Source organism: Babylonia areolata, chromosome 33, assembly GCF_041734735.1.
Source record: "Babylonia areolata isolate BAREFJ2019XMU chromosome 33, ASM4173473v1, whole genome shotgun sequence".
Taxonomy (NCBI): domain Eukaryota; kingdom Metazoa; phylum Mollusca; class Gastropoda; order Neogastropoda; family Buccinidae; genus Babylonia; species Babylonia areolata.
This window is the reverse complement of record NC_134908.1, coordinates 1,002,153-1,021,397: the sequence shown is the minus strand read 5'-3', so window position 1 is coordinate 1,021,397 and position 19,245 is coordinate 1,002,153. Positions and strand designations below refer to the sequence as shown.

General features: G+C 42.9%; 1 protein-coding gene across 1 annotated transcript in view; it reads right to left on the bottom strand.

The window, feature by feature from the left end:
• The window catches only part of LOC143277125 (pumilio homolog 1-like), a 77,494-nt gene that overhangs the window by 46,047 nt on the left and 12,202 nt on the right, over positions 1-19,245 (bottom strand). The window contains exons 5-9 of the mRNA XM_076581863.1: positions 16,036-16,159; positions 15,066-15,166; positions 13,797-13,918; positions 12,518-12,734; positions 4,778-4,859 (exon numbers count right to left, since the gene is read on the bottom strand). Coding sequence (XP_076437978.1) covers positions 4,778-4,859; positions 12,518-12,734; positions 13,797-13,918; positions 15,066-15,166; positions 16,036-16,159 — 646 coding nt within the window. The remainder of the gene's footprint in view (positions 1-4,777; positions 4,860-12,517; positions 12,735-13,796; positions 13,919-15,065; positions 15,167-16,035; positions 16,160-19,245) is intronic.

Sequence of the window (19,245 nt, the reverse complement as noted above, 5' to 3'; positions counted from 1 at the left end):
ACACCACTACACACTGATCTATTCATACACCACTACACACTGACATGTACACCTTCACTACACCTATTCTATTTGTTTTTACTGAGTGAAGGAGAGGAAAGGGGTGTAAAGGATCCCCTATAACTAGATATACAGTAAGTGAGAAGACAAATAGATTTAGAAAGCAGCAATTTCTAAGAAAGCAGACCTAACTTGGTAAAGACCTGTCCATTAATGTGTGGTGAAAAATTTGCTTTTATGGAAGACGTTATGTTAGCTGCACCCTGAAAAGTGAACAAATATGATGAACACAGTTCTGATGCAATGAGAATTAAAAAAAAAAAAAAGACTCCCCTTTCTCTTAATGTAGTATCATAAAACTAGGGAGAAAAATTCAGGGGGTGGGGACAGCCTCTGACCTGTTGTACACTTTGTCTTCAAAGATATCCACCACGCACACACACATACACACACACACAAGCATGCAGACTTGCTTACTTAAGCTTCGTCCTTATATATGACAGAAGAAAAGTGACCCAATAGGAAGACCATCCACCATCAGCCAACCAACCAACCAACCAACCACGGTCATCACAGCAGAGTTCAAAGCAAACCAACAGCACAACTCACAGCTGAAAGTCAACAAGAAACCAACTCAGTCAACTGGTGGAGAACAGGACATCACGTCAACAACAATTGGTGCAGGGGGGGGGGGGGGGGTATGTACGTGGTGGTGGGGGAAACTGGGGTGGTGGTGGTGGGGGTGCAGGTGGAGGGTGGGGGGGGAGTGCAAGTAAACTTCACACCATCAAACCTTCTGGTCCCAGATTACTTCACCATTATGGACTTTATGAACAGCAATGTTATGACCTTGACCTTAGAATTTTGACAAGAACTCAAATCGCAAACTCTGGCCTCTCACCTTGGTCATAACCTTGACCTCTCACCCTGCCTACAGCATCAGAAATGGTGTGACTGGAAAGGTCTTATTCAAAGCAATCATGAAAATAAGTTTGGTTTCAATACCACTGGCAGTGGCTGGCAAAATGCCAATGTTATGGTTTAACATAGACTCACTCTTTCTCACACGAACACACACACACACACACACACAGAAAAACAAGGTGATCACACACACAGAGAAAAACAAGGTGATCACACACACACAGAAAAACAAGGTGATCACACATACACACAGAAAAACAAGGTGATCACACATACACACAGAAAAACAAGGTGATCACACACACACAGAAAAACAAGGTGATCACACATACACACAGAAAAACAAGGTGATCACACATATACACAGAAAAACAAGGTGATCACACATACACACACAGAAAAACAAGGTGATCACACATACACACAGAAGAACAAGGTGATCACACATATACACAGAAAAACAAGGTGATCACACATACACACAGAAGAACAAGGTGATTACACAGACTCATTTTATTCACAGTAGTCACACAAACTGGCCAGAGTAACCCTGCCAGTCTGAACTAGGTTATAGTCCGACCTCTTACAGCACTAAACACAAGACTTTAAAATTATCAGCATGTCACTTTTTTTTTGACTTTATTTGATCAGCATGTCATTTTTTTTTTATAGACTTTATTTAATAAGCATATCCCTTTTTAAAGACTTTATTTGATCAACAAGTCATTTTTTCATAGACTTAAAAAAAACATTATCGTCACTTTATGTGGACTATATTTGATCAACATGCCACTTTTTGGAGACTTTATTTGATCAGCATGTCACTTTTTAGAGACTTTTAATTGATCAGCATGTCACTTTATATAGATTTTTATATTATCAGCATGTCATTTTTTATTCAAAATTCAAAACGATTTCACCTGATGTTTCTTCAGTGAACTGAACTGTAAGAACATGACCAACATTTCTCCAACAGTATGTATTCAACGACAGAATCTAACCAGACCATAACCAACCCAGACACTACATCTCTGGGTAACCATGACACCACCACCACAACATCAAATCTCTGTCAGTCTGATCTGGTGTGAAGTTTACCAACAACACAAAGAAGCAGTTACAATTTTTTTTTTAATGTTAAAAAAAACATACAATACAGAAAAAACAAAGAAAAACACAAAACAGGGCTTCAGATAACTAAAAAAAAAATCCTGGGGATTCCAGAATCTCTTTCACAGTAATTTTAGATGGTCCCAGACTACCTTGAGAGGGTCACTGTAACGTTGAACATTCTGATCATACCTGCATTATTTACATAAATGAAGACTGAAGCTCTGATATTACACCATTTTCACTTCTTTTTTTCTCTCTTATACTGTTCCAGAAATATTCAGAATGTTCTAGTAAACCAACACGACAAACACACAGTGTGCCCTTTCCTCACCAAAGCATCAGGGATAACATACGTCTGTGTTATGTGAAGCCCTGTACAAACTGATTAAAAAAATATAAATTAAAAAAAAATATTAAAAAACTGTGATATTTGCAATACAAAGAAAATATTATATACACAGCAGTTCAGGGGATTAAAAAAACAACAACAAAAACCAAACAAAAACCAGTCAACACAACAAAAGCCTGTCAATCAAGATGTAGTTTTCCCCTGTAATAAACAACATTTTTCAAAGGAAAATACTTCCCTGTCACATGCACAACAATCAATAAAAACACAATACAAAAACAGGCACATGCACAGTACATCCCCAAACCACCACTACGCTGTTATTTTCAGTCTAAAAAGTGCTCCTGGAGACACACCCGAATTTAAAGAAATAAAATAAAAATAAGTTAAAAAAATAATAAAAAATAAAAAAAAATTTAAAAAAAGGAAAAATTCTGGAAAAGGGTGCACTTTGTGTATCAGGCATAGTCACAAATGATTTTGTGAAATTCAAAAGATCCGAACAAACCACTGCTGAATGATAACTTGTGGACTTTCAACACAATAACATTTTCCAGTACATAAAGTGATGAAAAATTACAAACTTTCAGGAAGTCATGAAGCTGGATTTACTGTTCTCAATCTCAAAGATATTATCCAGGAAATTCCAGAAATCTGAACTTGCAGGCAGAATCTGACAAGAAAAGTTAAACTTCTTTCAACAAACCAGATATCTTCAAATGCAAAAAGTCTCTTGAGCACAAAGATTCAATGCATTCTACAGATTAAAAAAGAAAAAAAAAAAAAAAAGGTTTAATACTTCTGCTTGAGACTTTCTCCTTCGTAGTTTCTGCAAAGAAGAGTCCGTTTTTTTTCAAAGGCAATGTTTCACTGATACACAGACAACAAACAACACCACCAACACATCAACCAGACAACAAAATATCTCCACACAATGACCAACATCCATCTATTGTCACCTCTTACTACTATCCTGCTTCTGTGCTAATCTCATAACACTACAGAAAAACAAAAAAAACAAACAAAAAAAACCCGCCGAATTCTGGATTCTCATGTTTGAAAGACCCAAGAGAGAGAAACATAGCATACATCACAATCTCAAAGAATTTCTCTACACCTGTTTGACTGCAATCAGTGTAATTTCAAGAACAGTCCTACATCCTTCTGAATTTGAAGAAAAAATAAAGGACACAAGGGTATGAACACTACCACAGGTAACACGAGAGTCAAGCCATGACAGCCAGGCAGAAAGAGACACACAAATGCAGACACATACAAACAGTATTAACAAGAAAAAAATATACAAAAAATACAAATGTTTCTTGCCCTACTCAAAAAAGTGCATCTTTTTCTCTTTCTAACACCCAGTGAACACAATTCTGAAAAAAAAAAAATCATGTAAATCAATGAAATCATTGAATACATGTACTCAAACAAAAATGAGCTGAACTCAAAACATTACCACCCCCCCGATGCTGTGGAACAACAAAAACCAGTGCACCAACATAAATGTCTATACAAGTCCAGACCTGTTTACCCCTCAGGGACACAAGCGTGATATAATTTGTGGGGAGAAAACCACCTTGGATCAAGACAGTTACTGATTATCCCCCTTCATTCGATACCATTCAGCGACGGCCGTCCAATGTACTGTCAGCACTATCAACCCTGAGGGGCGCTCATCGTATCAAACAAACTCCATCAGACCAACGCAACGGCTCTTTCATAATCATTTTGGCAATCTCTGTAGTGGAATGTAGTTTCACAGTGTTATGTCGAACTTGGCCTTCAAAAGCCTATCAACTACGGTAAACAGGTCTGTAATAACATGTACGTACACCTTCAAAAGCCTAATCAACGATGGTAAACAGGTCTGTAATAACATGTACGAACACCTTCAAAAGCCTAATGAACTATGGTAAACAGGTCTGTAATAACATGTACGTACACTTTCAAAAGCCTAATGAACTATGGTAAACAGGTCTGTAATAACATGTACGAAAACCTTCAAAAGCCTAATGAACTATGGTAAACAGGTCTGTAATAACATGTACGAAAACCTTCAAAAGCCTATCAACGATGGTAAACAGGTCTGTAATAACATGTACGAACACCAAAGAGACGAGGTCAAGGGAAGTAAATACTCGTCCACAAAAGCACAGTAAAATACACAACAGCACTGTACACCGCTTTTCTTCAAAGGTACAACAACATCATGCAACAACAAAAACTCTGAAAAAACAAAACAAAAAACTGTGCTGAGGGGGCAAGAGAAACTGCAAATAACCAGAAAGCACCAGGTATAAAAACGGAACAGAACCAACGTGTCAGAACAGCAATGAACAGGACTGCGGTGACAAGCAGGGAAAGGAAGGAAGAAAGCGGACTTACCCATCTGCTGCTGCTGCTGCGCCAGAGCGTACTGCTGCGCCAACACTTGCTGCTGCTGCTGCTGCTGCTGCCTCTGCATCAGCTGTACACAACACAGCGCAACACTCAGTCACACATCTTGGTGCCGCTATCAGTTCACACACTGAATTGTTTAAGAAGCTTAAATGTTCAGCACTTTTTTAGTTTCCACTTGGGTTCAATGACAAAAAATCATCAACTGTTTTTCAATTACCCCCCCCAAAAAACAACAAAAAACCCCCACGCCAACAAACCAAAAAACCCATAGCAGTACAGCCAGTGGGCTAGAGATCCCTCCTTTCAAGTTGTCCAGGGGACCAGTAGACACAGTCTCACAGAATATTTCAAGTCTGACACGTTATATTCAGTGAAAAGGGGGGGTCGTAAGTGTTACTGGTGTCAACCAAGGCTGCTCATTCACTTTTTCATCATGTAAAGAGAGAGAGCATTTCCACCTGGGGACATGGGGACTCTGATCTTAATTCTATGGTGTCAGAGACTACCTTCAGAAAGCCACTGTAATGCCATTTATATTTCTAATCAGATCTCTTTGATACACATTTAGACTACCTTCAAAGGGCCACCCAAATGCTGTATTTTCTAATAGCTCTCTATTACCACACCCATTCAAAGTCAAGCATATCCTCTGGTCATGATCATCCACAAGTGGGAAATGTAGCCGCTGTGTTTATTTGCTGTGTGTATCCTGCTCCGTTATGCTGCTTTTTGATATTTGGTCCAGCCTTTGTCATGTTGTGTGTTATGTTGCTTTTTGATATTTGGTCTAGCCTTTGTCATGTTGTGTGTTGTTATGTTGCTTTTTGATATTTGGTCCAGCCTTTGTCATGTGTGTTATGTTGCTTTTTGATATTTGGTCCAGCCTTTGTCATGTTGTGTTATGTTGCTTTTTGATATTTGGTCCAGCCTTTGTCATGCTGTGTGTTGTTATGTTGCTTTTTGATATTTGGTCCAGCCTTTGTCATGTGTGTTATGTTGCTTTTTGATATTTGGTCCAGCCTTTGTCATGTTGTGTGTTATGTTGCTTTTTGATATTTGGTCCAGCCTTTGTCATGTTGTGTTATGTTGCTTTTTGATATTTGGTCCAGCCTTTGTCATGCTGTGTGTTGTCATGTTGCTTTTTGATATTTGGTCCAACCTTTGGCATGTGTGTTATGTTGCTTTTTGATATTTGGTCCAGCCTTTGTCATGTGTGTTATGTTGCTTTTTGATATTTGGTCCAGCCTTTGTCATGTTGTGTGTTATGTTGCTTTTGATATTTGGTCCAACCTTTGGCATGTGTGTTATGTTGCTTTTTGATATTTGGTCCAGCCTTTGTCATGTGTGTTGTTATGTTGCTTTTTGATATTTGGTCCAACCTTTGTCATGTTGTGTTATGTTGCTTTTTGATATTTGGTCCAGCCTTTGTCATGTGTGTTATGTTGCTTTTTGATATTTGGTCCAGCCTTTGTCATGTTGTGTGTTATGTTGCTTTTTGATATTTGGTCCAGCCTTTGTCATGTTGTGTTATGTTGCTTTTTGATATTTGGTCCAGCCTTTGTCATGTTGTGTGTTGTTATGTTGCTTTTTGATATTTGGTCCAGCCTTTGTCATGTGTGTTGTTATGTTGCTTTTTGATATTTGGTCCAGCCTTTGTCATGTTGTGTGTTGTTATGTTGCTTTTTGATATTTGGTCCAGCCTTTGTCATGTGTGTTGTTATGTTGTGTGTTATGTTGCTTTATGATATTTGGTCCAGCCTTTGTCATGTGTGTTGTTATGTTGCTTTTTGATATTTGGTCCAGCCTTTGTCATGTGTGTTGTTATGTTGCTTTTTGATATTTGGTCCAGCCTTTGTCATGTGTGTTATGTTGCTTTTTGATATTTGGTCCAGCCTTTGTCATGTTGTGTGTGCACTGGACTCCGCCATGGGCTGAGATATTGTGTTTGATAAGTGACCAGCCTGTGAACGCACAAATAATTTCCAAACGGACGAACAGAGATGTATGGTATTGTACTGTAGGTTACTGGGCAAAAAAAAAAAATGTGAAGGGACACAACTTTAGTTTGTGTCAGATGATCCCAGGATCAGACAAGCTCCCATACGTACACCATATATTCACTCTTTTTATGTTAGAACAGGGCATTTTCATAACGTGCAGGGACCCTCTCAATCTACACACAGCATTCTCTCCACTTTCAAAGACTCAGGGACACATGTTTCTGTGAAATGACGAGCCCTGTCTTGCCAAACACCGTTCCTCAAACCCTGTCCTGTGCAACCCATTTCTCTGCTCTTGTTGAGAAAGTGGAAAGTAGCACCCAGTATATGTACAGTTCCTGTTGGTGTTTTGCTCAAGTTACTGCGACTGGAGTACCAACGAGTGAATGGTGTGTCACTGGCAACATTACTGAGACCTGAGTACCAATGAGTGAATGGTGTGTCACTGGCAACATTACAGAGACTGGAGTACCAATGAGTGAATGGTGTGTCACTGGCAACATTACTGAGACCTGAGTACCAATGAGTGAATGGTGTGTCACTGGCAACATTACTGAGACCTGAATACCAATGAGTGAATGGTGTATCACTGGCAACATTACTGAGACCTGAGTACCAATGAGTGAATGGTGTGTCACTGGCAACATTACTGCGACTGGAGTACCAATGAGTGAATGGTGTGTCACTGGCAACATTACTGAGACTGGAGTACCAATGAGTGAATGGTGTGTCACTGGCAACATTGCTGAGACTGGAGTACCAATGAGTGAATGGTGTGTCACTGGCAACATTACTGAGACCTGAATACCAATGAGTGAATGGTGTATCACTGGCAACATTACTGAGACTGGAGTACCAATGAGTGAATGGTGTGTCACTGGCAACATTGCTGAGACTGGAGTACCAATGAGTGAATGGTGTGTCACTGGCAACATTACTGAGACTGGAGTACCAATGAGTGAATGGTGTGTCACTGGCAACATTACTGAGACCTGAGTACCAATGAGTGAATGGTGTGTCACTGGCAACATTACTGAGACTGGAGTACCAATGAGTGAATGGTGTGTCACTGGCAACATTGCTGAGACCTGAATACCAATGAGTGAATGGTGTGTCACTGGCAACATTACTGCGACTGGAGTACCAATGAGTGAATGGTGTGTCACTGGCAACATTACTGCGACTGGAGTACCAATGAGTGAATGGTGTGTCACTGGCAACATTGCTGAGACCTGAGTACCAATGAGTGAATGGTGTGTCACTGGCAACATTGCTGAGACCTGAGTACCAATGAGTGAATGGTGTGTCACTGGCAACATTGCTGAGACTGGAGTACCAATGAGTGAATGGTGTGTCACTGGCAACATTGCTGAGACCTGAATACCAATGAGTGAATGGTGTGTCACTGGCAACATTGCTGAGACCTGAGTACCAATGAGTGAATGGTGTGTCACTGGCAACATTACTGACTGGAGTACCAATGAGTGAATGGTGTGTCACTGGCAACATTGCTGAGACCTGAATACCAATGAGTGAATGGTGTGTCACTGGCAACATTGCTGAGACCTGAATACCAATGAGTGAATGGTGTGTCACTGGCAACACTGCTGAGACTGGAGTACCAATGAGTGAATGGTGTGTCACTGGCAACATTGCTGAGACTGGAGTACCAATGAGTGAATGGTGTGTCACTGGCAACATTACTGAGACCTGAGTACCAATGAGTGAATGGTGTGTCACTGGCAACATTACAGAGACTGGAGTACCAATGAGTGAATGGTGTGTCACTGGCAACATTACTGAGACTGGAGTACCAATGAGTGAATGGTGTGTCACTGGCAACATTACTGAGACTGGAGTACCAATGAGTGAATGGTGTGTCACTGGCAACATTGCTGAGACCTGAGTACCAATGAGTGAATGGTGTGTCACTGGCAACATTGCTGAGACCTGAGTACCAATGAGTGAATGGTGTGTCACTGGCAACATTACTGAGACCTGAACACCAATGAGTGAATGGTGTGTCACTGGCAACATTACTGACTGGAGTACCAATGAGTGAATGGTGTGTCACTGGCAACATTGCTGAGACCTGAGTACCAATGAGTGAATGGTGTGTCACTGGCAACATTACTGAGACTGGAGTACCAATGAGTGAATGGTGTGTCACTGGCAACATTGCTGAGACCTGAGTACCAATGAGTGAATGGTGTGTCACTGGCAACATTACTGACTGGAGTACCAATGAGTGAATGGTGTGTCACTGGCAACATTGCTGAGACCTGAGTACCAATGAGTGAATGGTGTGTCACTGGCAACATTGCTGAGACCTGAGTACCAATGAGTGAATGGTGTGTCACTGGCAACATTACTGAGACCTGAACACCAATGAGTGAATTGTGTGTCACTGGCAACATTACTGAGACTGGAGTACCAATGAGTGAATGGTGTGTCACTGGCAACATTACTGAGACTGGAGTACCAATGAGTGAATGGTGTGTCACTGGCAACATTACTGAGACTGGAGTACCAATGAGTGAATGGTGTGTCACTGGCAACATTGCTGAGACCTGAGTACCAATGAGTCAATGGTGTGTCACTGGCAACATTACTGAGACTGGAGTACCAATGAGTGAATGGTGTGTCACTGGCAACATTGCTGAGACCTGAGTACCAATGAGTGAATGGTGTGTCACTGGCAACATTACTGACTGGAGTACCAATGAGTGAATGGTGTGTCACTGGCAACATTGCTGCGACCTGAATACCAATGAGTGAATGGTGTGTCACTGGCAACATTACTGAGACCTGAGTACCAATGAGTGAATGGTGTGTCACTGGCAACATTGCTGAGACCTGAGTACCAATGAGTGAATGGTGTGTCACTGGCAACATTACTGAGACTGGAGTACCAATGAGTGAATGGTGTGTCACTGGCAACATTGCTGAGACCTGAGTACCAATGAGTGAATGGTGTGTCACTGGCAACATTGCTGAGACCTGAGTACCAATGAGTGAATGGTGTGTCACTGGCAACATTACTGAGACTGGAGTACCAATGAGTGAATGGTGTGTCACTGGCAACATTACTGAGACTGGAGTACCAATGAGTGAATGGTGTGTCACTGGCAACACTGCTGAGACCTGAGTACCAATGAGTGAATGGTGTGTCACTGGCAACATTACTGACTGGAGTACCAATGAGTGAATGGTGTGTCACTGGCAACATTGCTGAGACCTGAGTACCAATGAGTGAATGGTGTGTCACTGGCAACATTGCTGAGACCTGAGTACCAATGAGTGAATGGTGTGTCACTGGCAACATTGCTGAGACCTGAGTACCAATGAGTAAATGGTGTGTCACTGCCTATCACAAGAAGATCAGTCAATTGCCCAGATACCAACAGAATAACTAGTACAGTGCCTGACCAACCATTCAGCCCTCTGCCAAAGTCTGCACCAGTAGATACCAACAGAATAACTAGTACAGTGCCTGACCAACCATTCAGTCCTCTGCCAAAGTCTGCACCAGTAGATACCAACAGAATAACTAGTGCAGTGCCTGACCAACCATTCAATCCTCTGCCAATGTCTGCACCAGTAGATACCAACAGAATAACTAATACAGTGCCTGACCAACCATTCAGTCCTCTGCCAATGTCTGCACCAGTAGATACCAACAGAATAACTAGTGCAGTGCCTGACCAACCATTCAGTCCTCTGCCAATGTCTGCACCAGTAGATACCAACAGAATAACTAGTGCAGTGCCTGACCAACCATTCAGTCCTCTGCCAATGTCTGCACCAGTAGATACCAACAGAATAACTAATACAGTGCCTGACCAACCATTCAGTCCTCTGCCAATGTCTGCACCAGTAGATACCAACAAAATAACTAGTGCAGTGCCTGACCAACCATTCAGTCCTCTGCCAATGTCTGCACCAGTAGATACCAACAGAATAACTAATACAGTGCCTGACCAACCATTCAGTCCTCTGCCAATGTCTGCACCAGTAGATACCAACAGAATAACTAGTGCAGTGCCTGACCAACCATTCAGTCCTCTGCCAATGTCTGCACCAGTAGATACCAACAGAATAACTAATACAGTGCCTGACCAACCATTCAGTCCTCTGCCAAAGTCTGCACCAGTAGATACCAACAGAATAACTAGTACAGTGCCTGACCAACCATTCAGTCCTCTGCCAAAGTCTGCACCAGTAGATACCAACAGAATAACTAGTACAGTGCCTGACCAACCATTCAGTCCTCTGCCAAAGTCTGCACCAGTAGATACCAACAGAATAACTAATACAGTGCTTGACCCATAGTTCAGTCCTCTGCCAAAGTCTACACCAGTGGGCCATGGTGTGAGAGCATACTTCAACACGCTGTTGAACTAATGTTTTACAAAGTAACAGTTATGTTGTTAAGAAATGTACATTTCCTTTCAGATCTCTCCTACAAAGAAATGACACAAAGGAAGACACTGTCACCCATAACCTCCACAACAGGAAAAAAACAACAACAAAAACTGACACAAAGGATTCTTTTTCAACTTCAAACTTCCTCATCACAACATCTGTGTGAAACATGACACATCTTCACAATGGAGGTTAAAGCCAACAGTTCAAGGTCCCACAGCCTATACCCATCATCACAGCACTGAATTTAAATCCACTGTGTCTAGGGTTCAGCATAGGAAGGCAGGGCCCAGTCCTCCCTCCCACCATTTTAACTTTCCTGACCTCCTCCTTCTTCTTCTGCATTCACTTGTATGCACACGAGTAGGCTTTTACCTGTATGACCGTTTTTACCCCGCCATGTAGGCAACCATACTCCGTTTTTGGGGGTGTGCATGCTGGGTATGTTCTTGTTTCCATAACCCACCGAACGCTGACATGGATTACAGGATCATTAACATGCGTATTTGATCTTCTGCTTGCGTATACACACGAAGGGGGTTCAGGCACTAGCAGGTCTGCACATATGTTGACCTGGGAGATCGGAAAAATCTCCACCCTTTACCCACCAGGCGCCGTCACCGTGATTCGAACCCGGGACCCTCAAATTGACAGTCCAACGCTTTAACCACTCGGCTATTGCGCCCGTCACTTTCCTGACCAAAACCAGGAAGTCCTTCACACAGGGTGGGGTGAGGAAAACCAGAGTACAGTGATTTTCACAAGGACACAACACCATGCCAAATGGAGAGCCTCAAACCCTGATCAATAGTCAACACTGGGCCAGAAGTCCAAATCCCCCATGGCACACCACTGCCAGCAGTGAGAGCAAAGGTCAAACTAGTTTCAAATAATAATTCTTTAAAAAAAATTGAAATCAAGCTTTTAAAAAGAGCTGCTTTTAAAATGTTTAAAACACCAAAGGCCAAAAATTAAAAACTTATGTCAAGAATCCGCATTAAAGTCACAACATTTTGAGTGTCAACTTATGCCTCTTGCATGAACCGTAATCTGCTACATCCACGAGCAAAAGTTAAAAACCACTGGTTTTTGTTGTTGTTTTTTTTGGTTTTTTTTTTTTTTTTTTTTTAAAAGAAGACTTAGGGGAAAAAACAGTACCCAAAAATCTAAAAACCGTTAACGCCTTTAAACTGTGAGACTGAGTGGGGGAAAAAAACAGGTCAACACGCTTAAGTTTAAAACTTCTATAAACTGTAGGAAAAAGTTACCAAAAAAAAAAAAGCCGACAAACTGTGCTCACCTGTGAGTAGTCCATGTTGAAGTTGGGGCTGTCCACAGAGGGCAGCACCTGGGTGTAGTCGAAGCTCATGGGGTCGATGGCCATGTGGTTGAACTGGTTCAGGTTGGGGTCCAGCTGGAAGCCTTGCTGACCCAGACCCTGGCTGTCCAGGAAGTCGGCCTCCGTCCGCAGCCCGCCCACCTCGCCCCCGTTGGGGGAGTTCTGGCGACTGCCCCCTCTGTAGGACACACGTTGTGTCTGAGGGGACGTGGGCCATGGTGTCACAGGGTCATAGGACACTGTTATCTTGCGGAAAGATTTTACAGGGATCCTACAGGTGTGACAAAAAGGAAATTCCATTGTCAGGTTGAAAGAACATCGCAGGAAGTTTTCTCCATGCAAATTTCACTGGCAGGTTTGCAGTGCTGTTATCTTGCCAATAGATTTGACAGGGATCCTGATGATGTGACCAAAGAAAATTCCATCAGGTTGACAGGACACTTATTTGCAGAAAGATCTTACCAAGAAAATCCCATCCTCTGGTTTACAGAACACTTGTTGTCTTGCAGAAAGATTTTACCAAGAAAATACCTTTGTCAGGCTTACAGGAAAGTGCCTTTATCTTGCAGAAAGATTTTACCATGAAAATTCCATCCTCAGGTTTACAGGAGAACGCCGTTATCTTGCAAAAAGAATTTACCATGAAAATTCCATTGTCAGGCTTACAGAACACCCTAATCTTGAAGAAAGATTTTACCATGAAAATTCCATCCTCAGGTTTACAGGAGAACGCCGTTATCTTGCAAAAAGAATTTACCATGAAAATTCCACTGTCAGGCTTACAGAACACCCTAATCTTGAAGAAAGATTTTATCAAGAAAATTTCATCATGAGGTTCCCAGGAAAACACTAATCTTGCAGAGATTTTACAGGGACCCTTCAGATGTGACCAAAGAAAATCACAGTCAGGTTCACAGGAGAACACTTATCTTGCAGAAATTATCAAGAAAACAAAACAGTTCCTATGGACAGCTAATGCTGAGGCTGAGGTAGAGAAACATTAGTGTGGCCATATATGGGGGACTCTGAATGGGCGGCCTGGAAGCAATACCATTACTACAACAGCAGAAATGATGGGCAACAGCAAAAAACAAAAAATAAAAAATAAAGAAAAACCTTTCAAACCGAAAAAATAAAATAAAATAAAAGTTGTTCTGTAAACAGCACACCATCAATGGCTTGTTTTTGTTTCATGACACAGCTCTCCTCTTTCTAAGACCCATCCTGTCCCAAAACCCACCTGAACCCAGCGTCCTCCAGACCATTCTGCATGATGCCGTTCGCCTGAAGGTCTTTGTCCTCCCCCTCCTCAAAGGGTGACGGTGTCTTCTCCTTCTTCTCCTCCACCTCCGGCACTGGGCCCTGCAACACACAGTGCATCACAGCGTTACTTATAGTCCTCAGTAACCACCACTCTGCAACACACACAGCACATCACTGTGTCACCTTCCACCCTCAGTAACCACCACTCTAACTACCAAGCTGTTTGCCTCCCTCCATCATCTTTTTCTTCTTCAATTGTGGGCTGCAACTCCCACATTCATTTGTATGTAAACGAGCGGGCTTTTTTGTGTACGCCCGTTTTTACCCCTGCCATGTAGGCAGCCATACTCTGTTTTCGGGGGCACTTCCCTTCATCAATCTGCAGGGCTTGTACTAAAAAACGGACATTCCAATCCCCCCCCCCCCCCCCTACCCCCAGGGAAAGGAAATTTACAGACTTTTAACAAACTATTATGACCCAACCAGACTACATTTCCATCTTCCAGTGACAATTCAAATTTGCGGTAAATGCCTGGCTTTTGTGCCATAACATAAAAGGAAATAAATCTGAAAATGATTTTGCCTGAAAGCAATAGTACACTACTCTGACCATCCGATTTTGCAAGAATTGTATTTTAACTTTTATTTCTTCCCCAGGAGATATGACTGCAAAGATGTTTCAATGCTTAATTTTTCCTTCTCTTTTTGGGGCAACATCAAATGTATTAATTTCTACAAATCAAAGTCAGTTTAATTACGGACTTCCAAGGCCTAATTTGTGGTACCTCATTTTCTCTAAGTAACTTCCCTAAACCTTTAATGACCACAAAAACCATAACTGCTGTGGCTCCTGAAACAGACGATGAGAGGAAGAGAGAGAGACAGCAAAAGACAGAGAGAAAGGAGAGAGAGAGGGACAGGGAGAGAGAGAGGGGAGAGAGAGAGAGCAGTCTCACGAGAGAGAGAGGGGGGTGAGAAAGGGAGAGAGGGGGGTGAGAAAGGGAGGGAGGGGGAGAGAGAGAGAGAGCAGTCTCACAAGAGAGGGGAGAGAGAGAAACGGAGAAGGGGGAGAGAGAGAGGGGGTAGAGAGAGAGAGCAGTCTCACGAGAGAGAGGGGGGTGAGAAAGGGAGGGGGGTGAGAAAGGGAGAGAGAGAGAGAGAGCAGTCTCACAAGAGAGGGGAGAGAGAGAGAGAAACGGAGAAGGGGGAGAGAGAGAGGGGGTAGAGAGAGAGAGTGCAGTATTACAAAAGCTCCAGTCATCCTGTTTCTGTCTACAATGTTGCTGCGGTTTGTCGGAGACCCTCCCAGCACAAACTCTGCCATGTTGAGGCCCAATGAGCCCGTTTCTGTGAGACAGACAGAGAGTACTGAATTAAACACAGTGCACGCACGCACACACAGTGTGACCCACACACATGACAAAAGGAACGCACACACATGCACACACACAGTGATACACACTGACTATTTACATTCACAACACACACACTACCAGCCATGAACAAGCAAGAAAAAGCTTAATTCTGACATCCCCAAATATTCAATCTATTTCTTCAAAACAATCATCCAATCAAATTTTAGTTTTTCATTAAACAAAATGGCCTCTTGTGTGGAATGAAATCATTAACCCCATTGCAGAAACGAACGTAATATCAACATAACCACAAGAAAAAAAAGTTTTTTTCACAACCTACCACCAATCATTAAAACTTCATTCCCGCATACAAAATACTCCACCCCTCCCATCCCAAATGAAATATCTCATAAAAAATCCACTCCATTTGGTAGGAACATTTTGAATCTGGTAGGAACACTCAAGACTCTGAGCAACATCAGCAAACGTACATTATCTACAAGGCATACGAACACTTGGGCCTACTTGCAGCACAGTGTAACTGCTACAATTAAGCTGATTGGTCCACTCAATGCTGCTACAATGTTAACACTTGCGTCATTAGCTGAGCATCGTCACTTGAGACCAAGGTTGGTAGTGACTGCCCCAGCCTTATGACTGACAGATCCAGAGCATCTGGGTTATGTTACGGCAGGTAAGCATGTGACCATGCTATTTAGTTGAAAATGAACTTGTGGGCGCAATTTTGACACTGACGTAACATCGTAACAAACTGCGACTCAGCGCAACAAAATATGGCGAAATCGAACAGTTAGCATCTCTGAAACTAGCACCAGCAGAGACCAAAGGCCCAGCACTCACGTGACATTCCAGCAGGTGCTCCTCCCCAGCCACTGTCGTCACGGTGACCCCAGGCAGCATAGCCTCTGTTGTCTGGCTTGTTGCTGTCGTCCAGGCTCCACATCTTCTTGCTGACGTGCACATTCTGCACACACACACACACACAGAGGGAATTAAACAACAACAGTAACAATAAAAAGGTTAAGTCCAACAGCCTTTTACAGCCATCAATGCAGTGAATTCATATCCACTGTATCAGTCCAACAGCCTTTTACAGCCATCAATGCAGTGAATTCATATCCACTGTATCAGTCCAACAGCCTTTTACAGCCATCAATGCAGTGAATTCATATCCACTGTATCAGTCCAACAGCCTTTAACAGCCATCAATGCAGTGAATTCATATCCACTGTATCAGTCCAACAGCCTTTAACAGCCATCAATGCAGTGAATTCATATCCACTGTATCAGTCGTACAGGTCCCACTCCTCTCCTCCTGCCCACCACTTTCACCTTCCCCAGGTACACATTGACACCTGTGTGGAGTGAGGCAGTGTCTCTCCCCCAGGAAACACCATACCATAACATGGCCTCACACTGTTGGTCAAGTGAACACTGGGTCACAAGTCACTTTTAACCTTCATCAGGTACACACTGACACCTGTGTGGAGTGAGGCAGTGTCTCTCCCCCAGGATACACCATACCATAACATGGCCTCACACTGTTGGTCAAGTGAACACTGGGTCACAAGTCACTTTTAACCTTCCCCAGGTACACACTGACACCTGTGTGGAGTGAGACAGTGTCTCTCCCCCAGGAAACACCATACCATAACATGGCCTCACACTGCTGGTCAAGTGAACACTGGGTCACAAGTCACCTTTAACCTTCCCCAGGTGCACACTGACACCTGTGTGGAGTGAGACAGTGTCTCTCCCCCAGGAAACACCATGCCATAACATGGCCTCACACTGTTGGTCAAGTGAACACTGGGTCACAAGTCACTTTTAACCTTCATCAGGTACACACTGACACCTGTGTGGAGTGAGGCAGTGTCTCTCCCCCAGGAAACACCATACCATAACATGGCCTCACACTGCTGGTCAAGTGAACACTGGGTCACAAGTCACTTTTAACCTTCATCAGGTACACACTGACACCTGTGTGGAGTGAGACAGTGTCTCTCCCCCAGGAAACACCATACCATAACATGGCCTCACACTGCTGGTCAAGTGAACACTGGGTCACAAGTCACTTTTAACCTTCATCAGGTACACACTGACACCTGTGTGGAGTGAGACAGTGTCTCTCCCCCAGGATACACCATACCATAACATGGCCTCACACTGTTGGTCAAGTGAACACTGGGTCACAAGTCACCTTTAACCTTCCCCAGGTGCACACTGACACCTGTGTGGAGTGAGACAGTGTCTCTCCCCCAGGAAACACCATACCATAATATGGCCTCACACTGTTGGTCAAGTGAACACTGGGTCACAAGTCACTTTTAACCTTCATCAGGTACACACTGACACCTGTGTGGAGTGAGACAGTGTCTCTCCCCCAGGAAACACCATACCATAACATGGCCTCACACTGTTGGTCAAGTGAACACTGGGTCACAAGTCACTTTTAACCTTCATCAGGTGCACACTGACACCTGTGTGGAGTGAGGCAGTGTCTCTCCCCCAGGAAACACCATACCATAACATGGCCTCACACTGTTGGTCAAGTGAACACTGGGTCACAAGTCACTTTTAACCTTCATCAGGTACACACTGACACCTGTGTGGAGTGAGACAGTGTCTCTCCCCCAGGATACACCATACCATAACATGGCCTCACACTGTTGGTCAAGTGAACACTGGGTCACAAGTCACTTTTAACCTTCATCAGGTACACACTGACACCTGTGTGGAGTGAGACAGTGTCTCTCCCCCAGGAAACACCATACCATAACATGGCCTCACACTGCTGGTCAAGTGAACACTGGGTCACAAGTCACTTTTAACCTTCATCAGGTACACACTGACACCTGTGTGGAGTGAGACAGTGTCTCTCCCCCAGGATACACCATACCATAACATGGCCTCACACTGTTGGTCAAGTGAACACTGGGTCACAAGTCACTTTTAACCTTCCCCAGGTGCACACTGACACCTGTGTGGAGTGAGACAGTGTCTCTCCCCCAGGAAACACCATACCATAACATGGCCTCACACTGTTGGTCAAGTGAACACTGGGTCACAAGTCACTTTTAACCTTCCCCAGGTGCACACTGACACCTGTGTGGAGTGAGACAGTGTCTCTCCCCCAGGAAACACCATACCATAATATGGCCTCACACTGTTGGTCAAGTGAACACTGGGTCACAAGTCACCTTTAACCTTCATCAGGTACACACTGACACCTGTGTGGAGTGAGACAGTGTCTCTCCCCCAGGATACACCATACCATAATATGGCCTCACACTGTTGGTCAAGACAACAAAATATGAGAAAAAGAAAACTAGGTAAGATGTGTCCATGATCAGGATCCTCCATGAATATACCTGCAAAAAAAAAAAAAAAAACAAAAAAACAAAAAAAAGTTGGTGGGGTTGGGATGGGAGGGACTGAGAAAATGGGTGCCAGAACATTTGATAAAGGCATCCTGCCGAAAAGGATGGCACTATTGGAGAGTAAAATATCTTGTAAATATATAATATGCTGAACATCGTTTTATCCTGTTCTTGCCTTTCCAAACTTTCCCCATGAAGCAATTCCTTTAAAAGTTCAATTCAGTATTATTTCCCAGGGAGGATGGAAAGTGGTGATTTCTTCATGTACACAGTTCATCACCACCTATTTCTGCTCCTATCAGCTGACATCATCCACATGGACAGTCTCACTGTTCTTATTGATCATAGTTCTATAAACTGTAAGACAGACTCACACTTTGCTTTAAGTATTTTACAGCCATTTCTATTCCAAGCCTACAAATTAGTACAATCAGCTGACATAGATGGCACTGACAGTGTTACTGGTCTTATCGAAATGAAAGACAGATTCATTCTTCATCTGAAGCATTTCAGAGCCATTTTTATGATTTATGTTCCAAGCCAAAAACATCAAGGGATATCAAACAAAGTCTGCTGTGAAGAAGAGCTAAAATGTTTATACAATCATAATGCACAGCTATAGACAATACTTAGCAAGTCGCCAAGATGAAAAAAAAGAGAGACTTTTCCA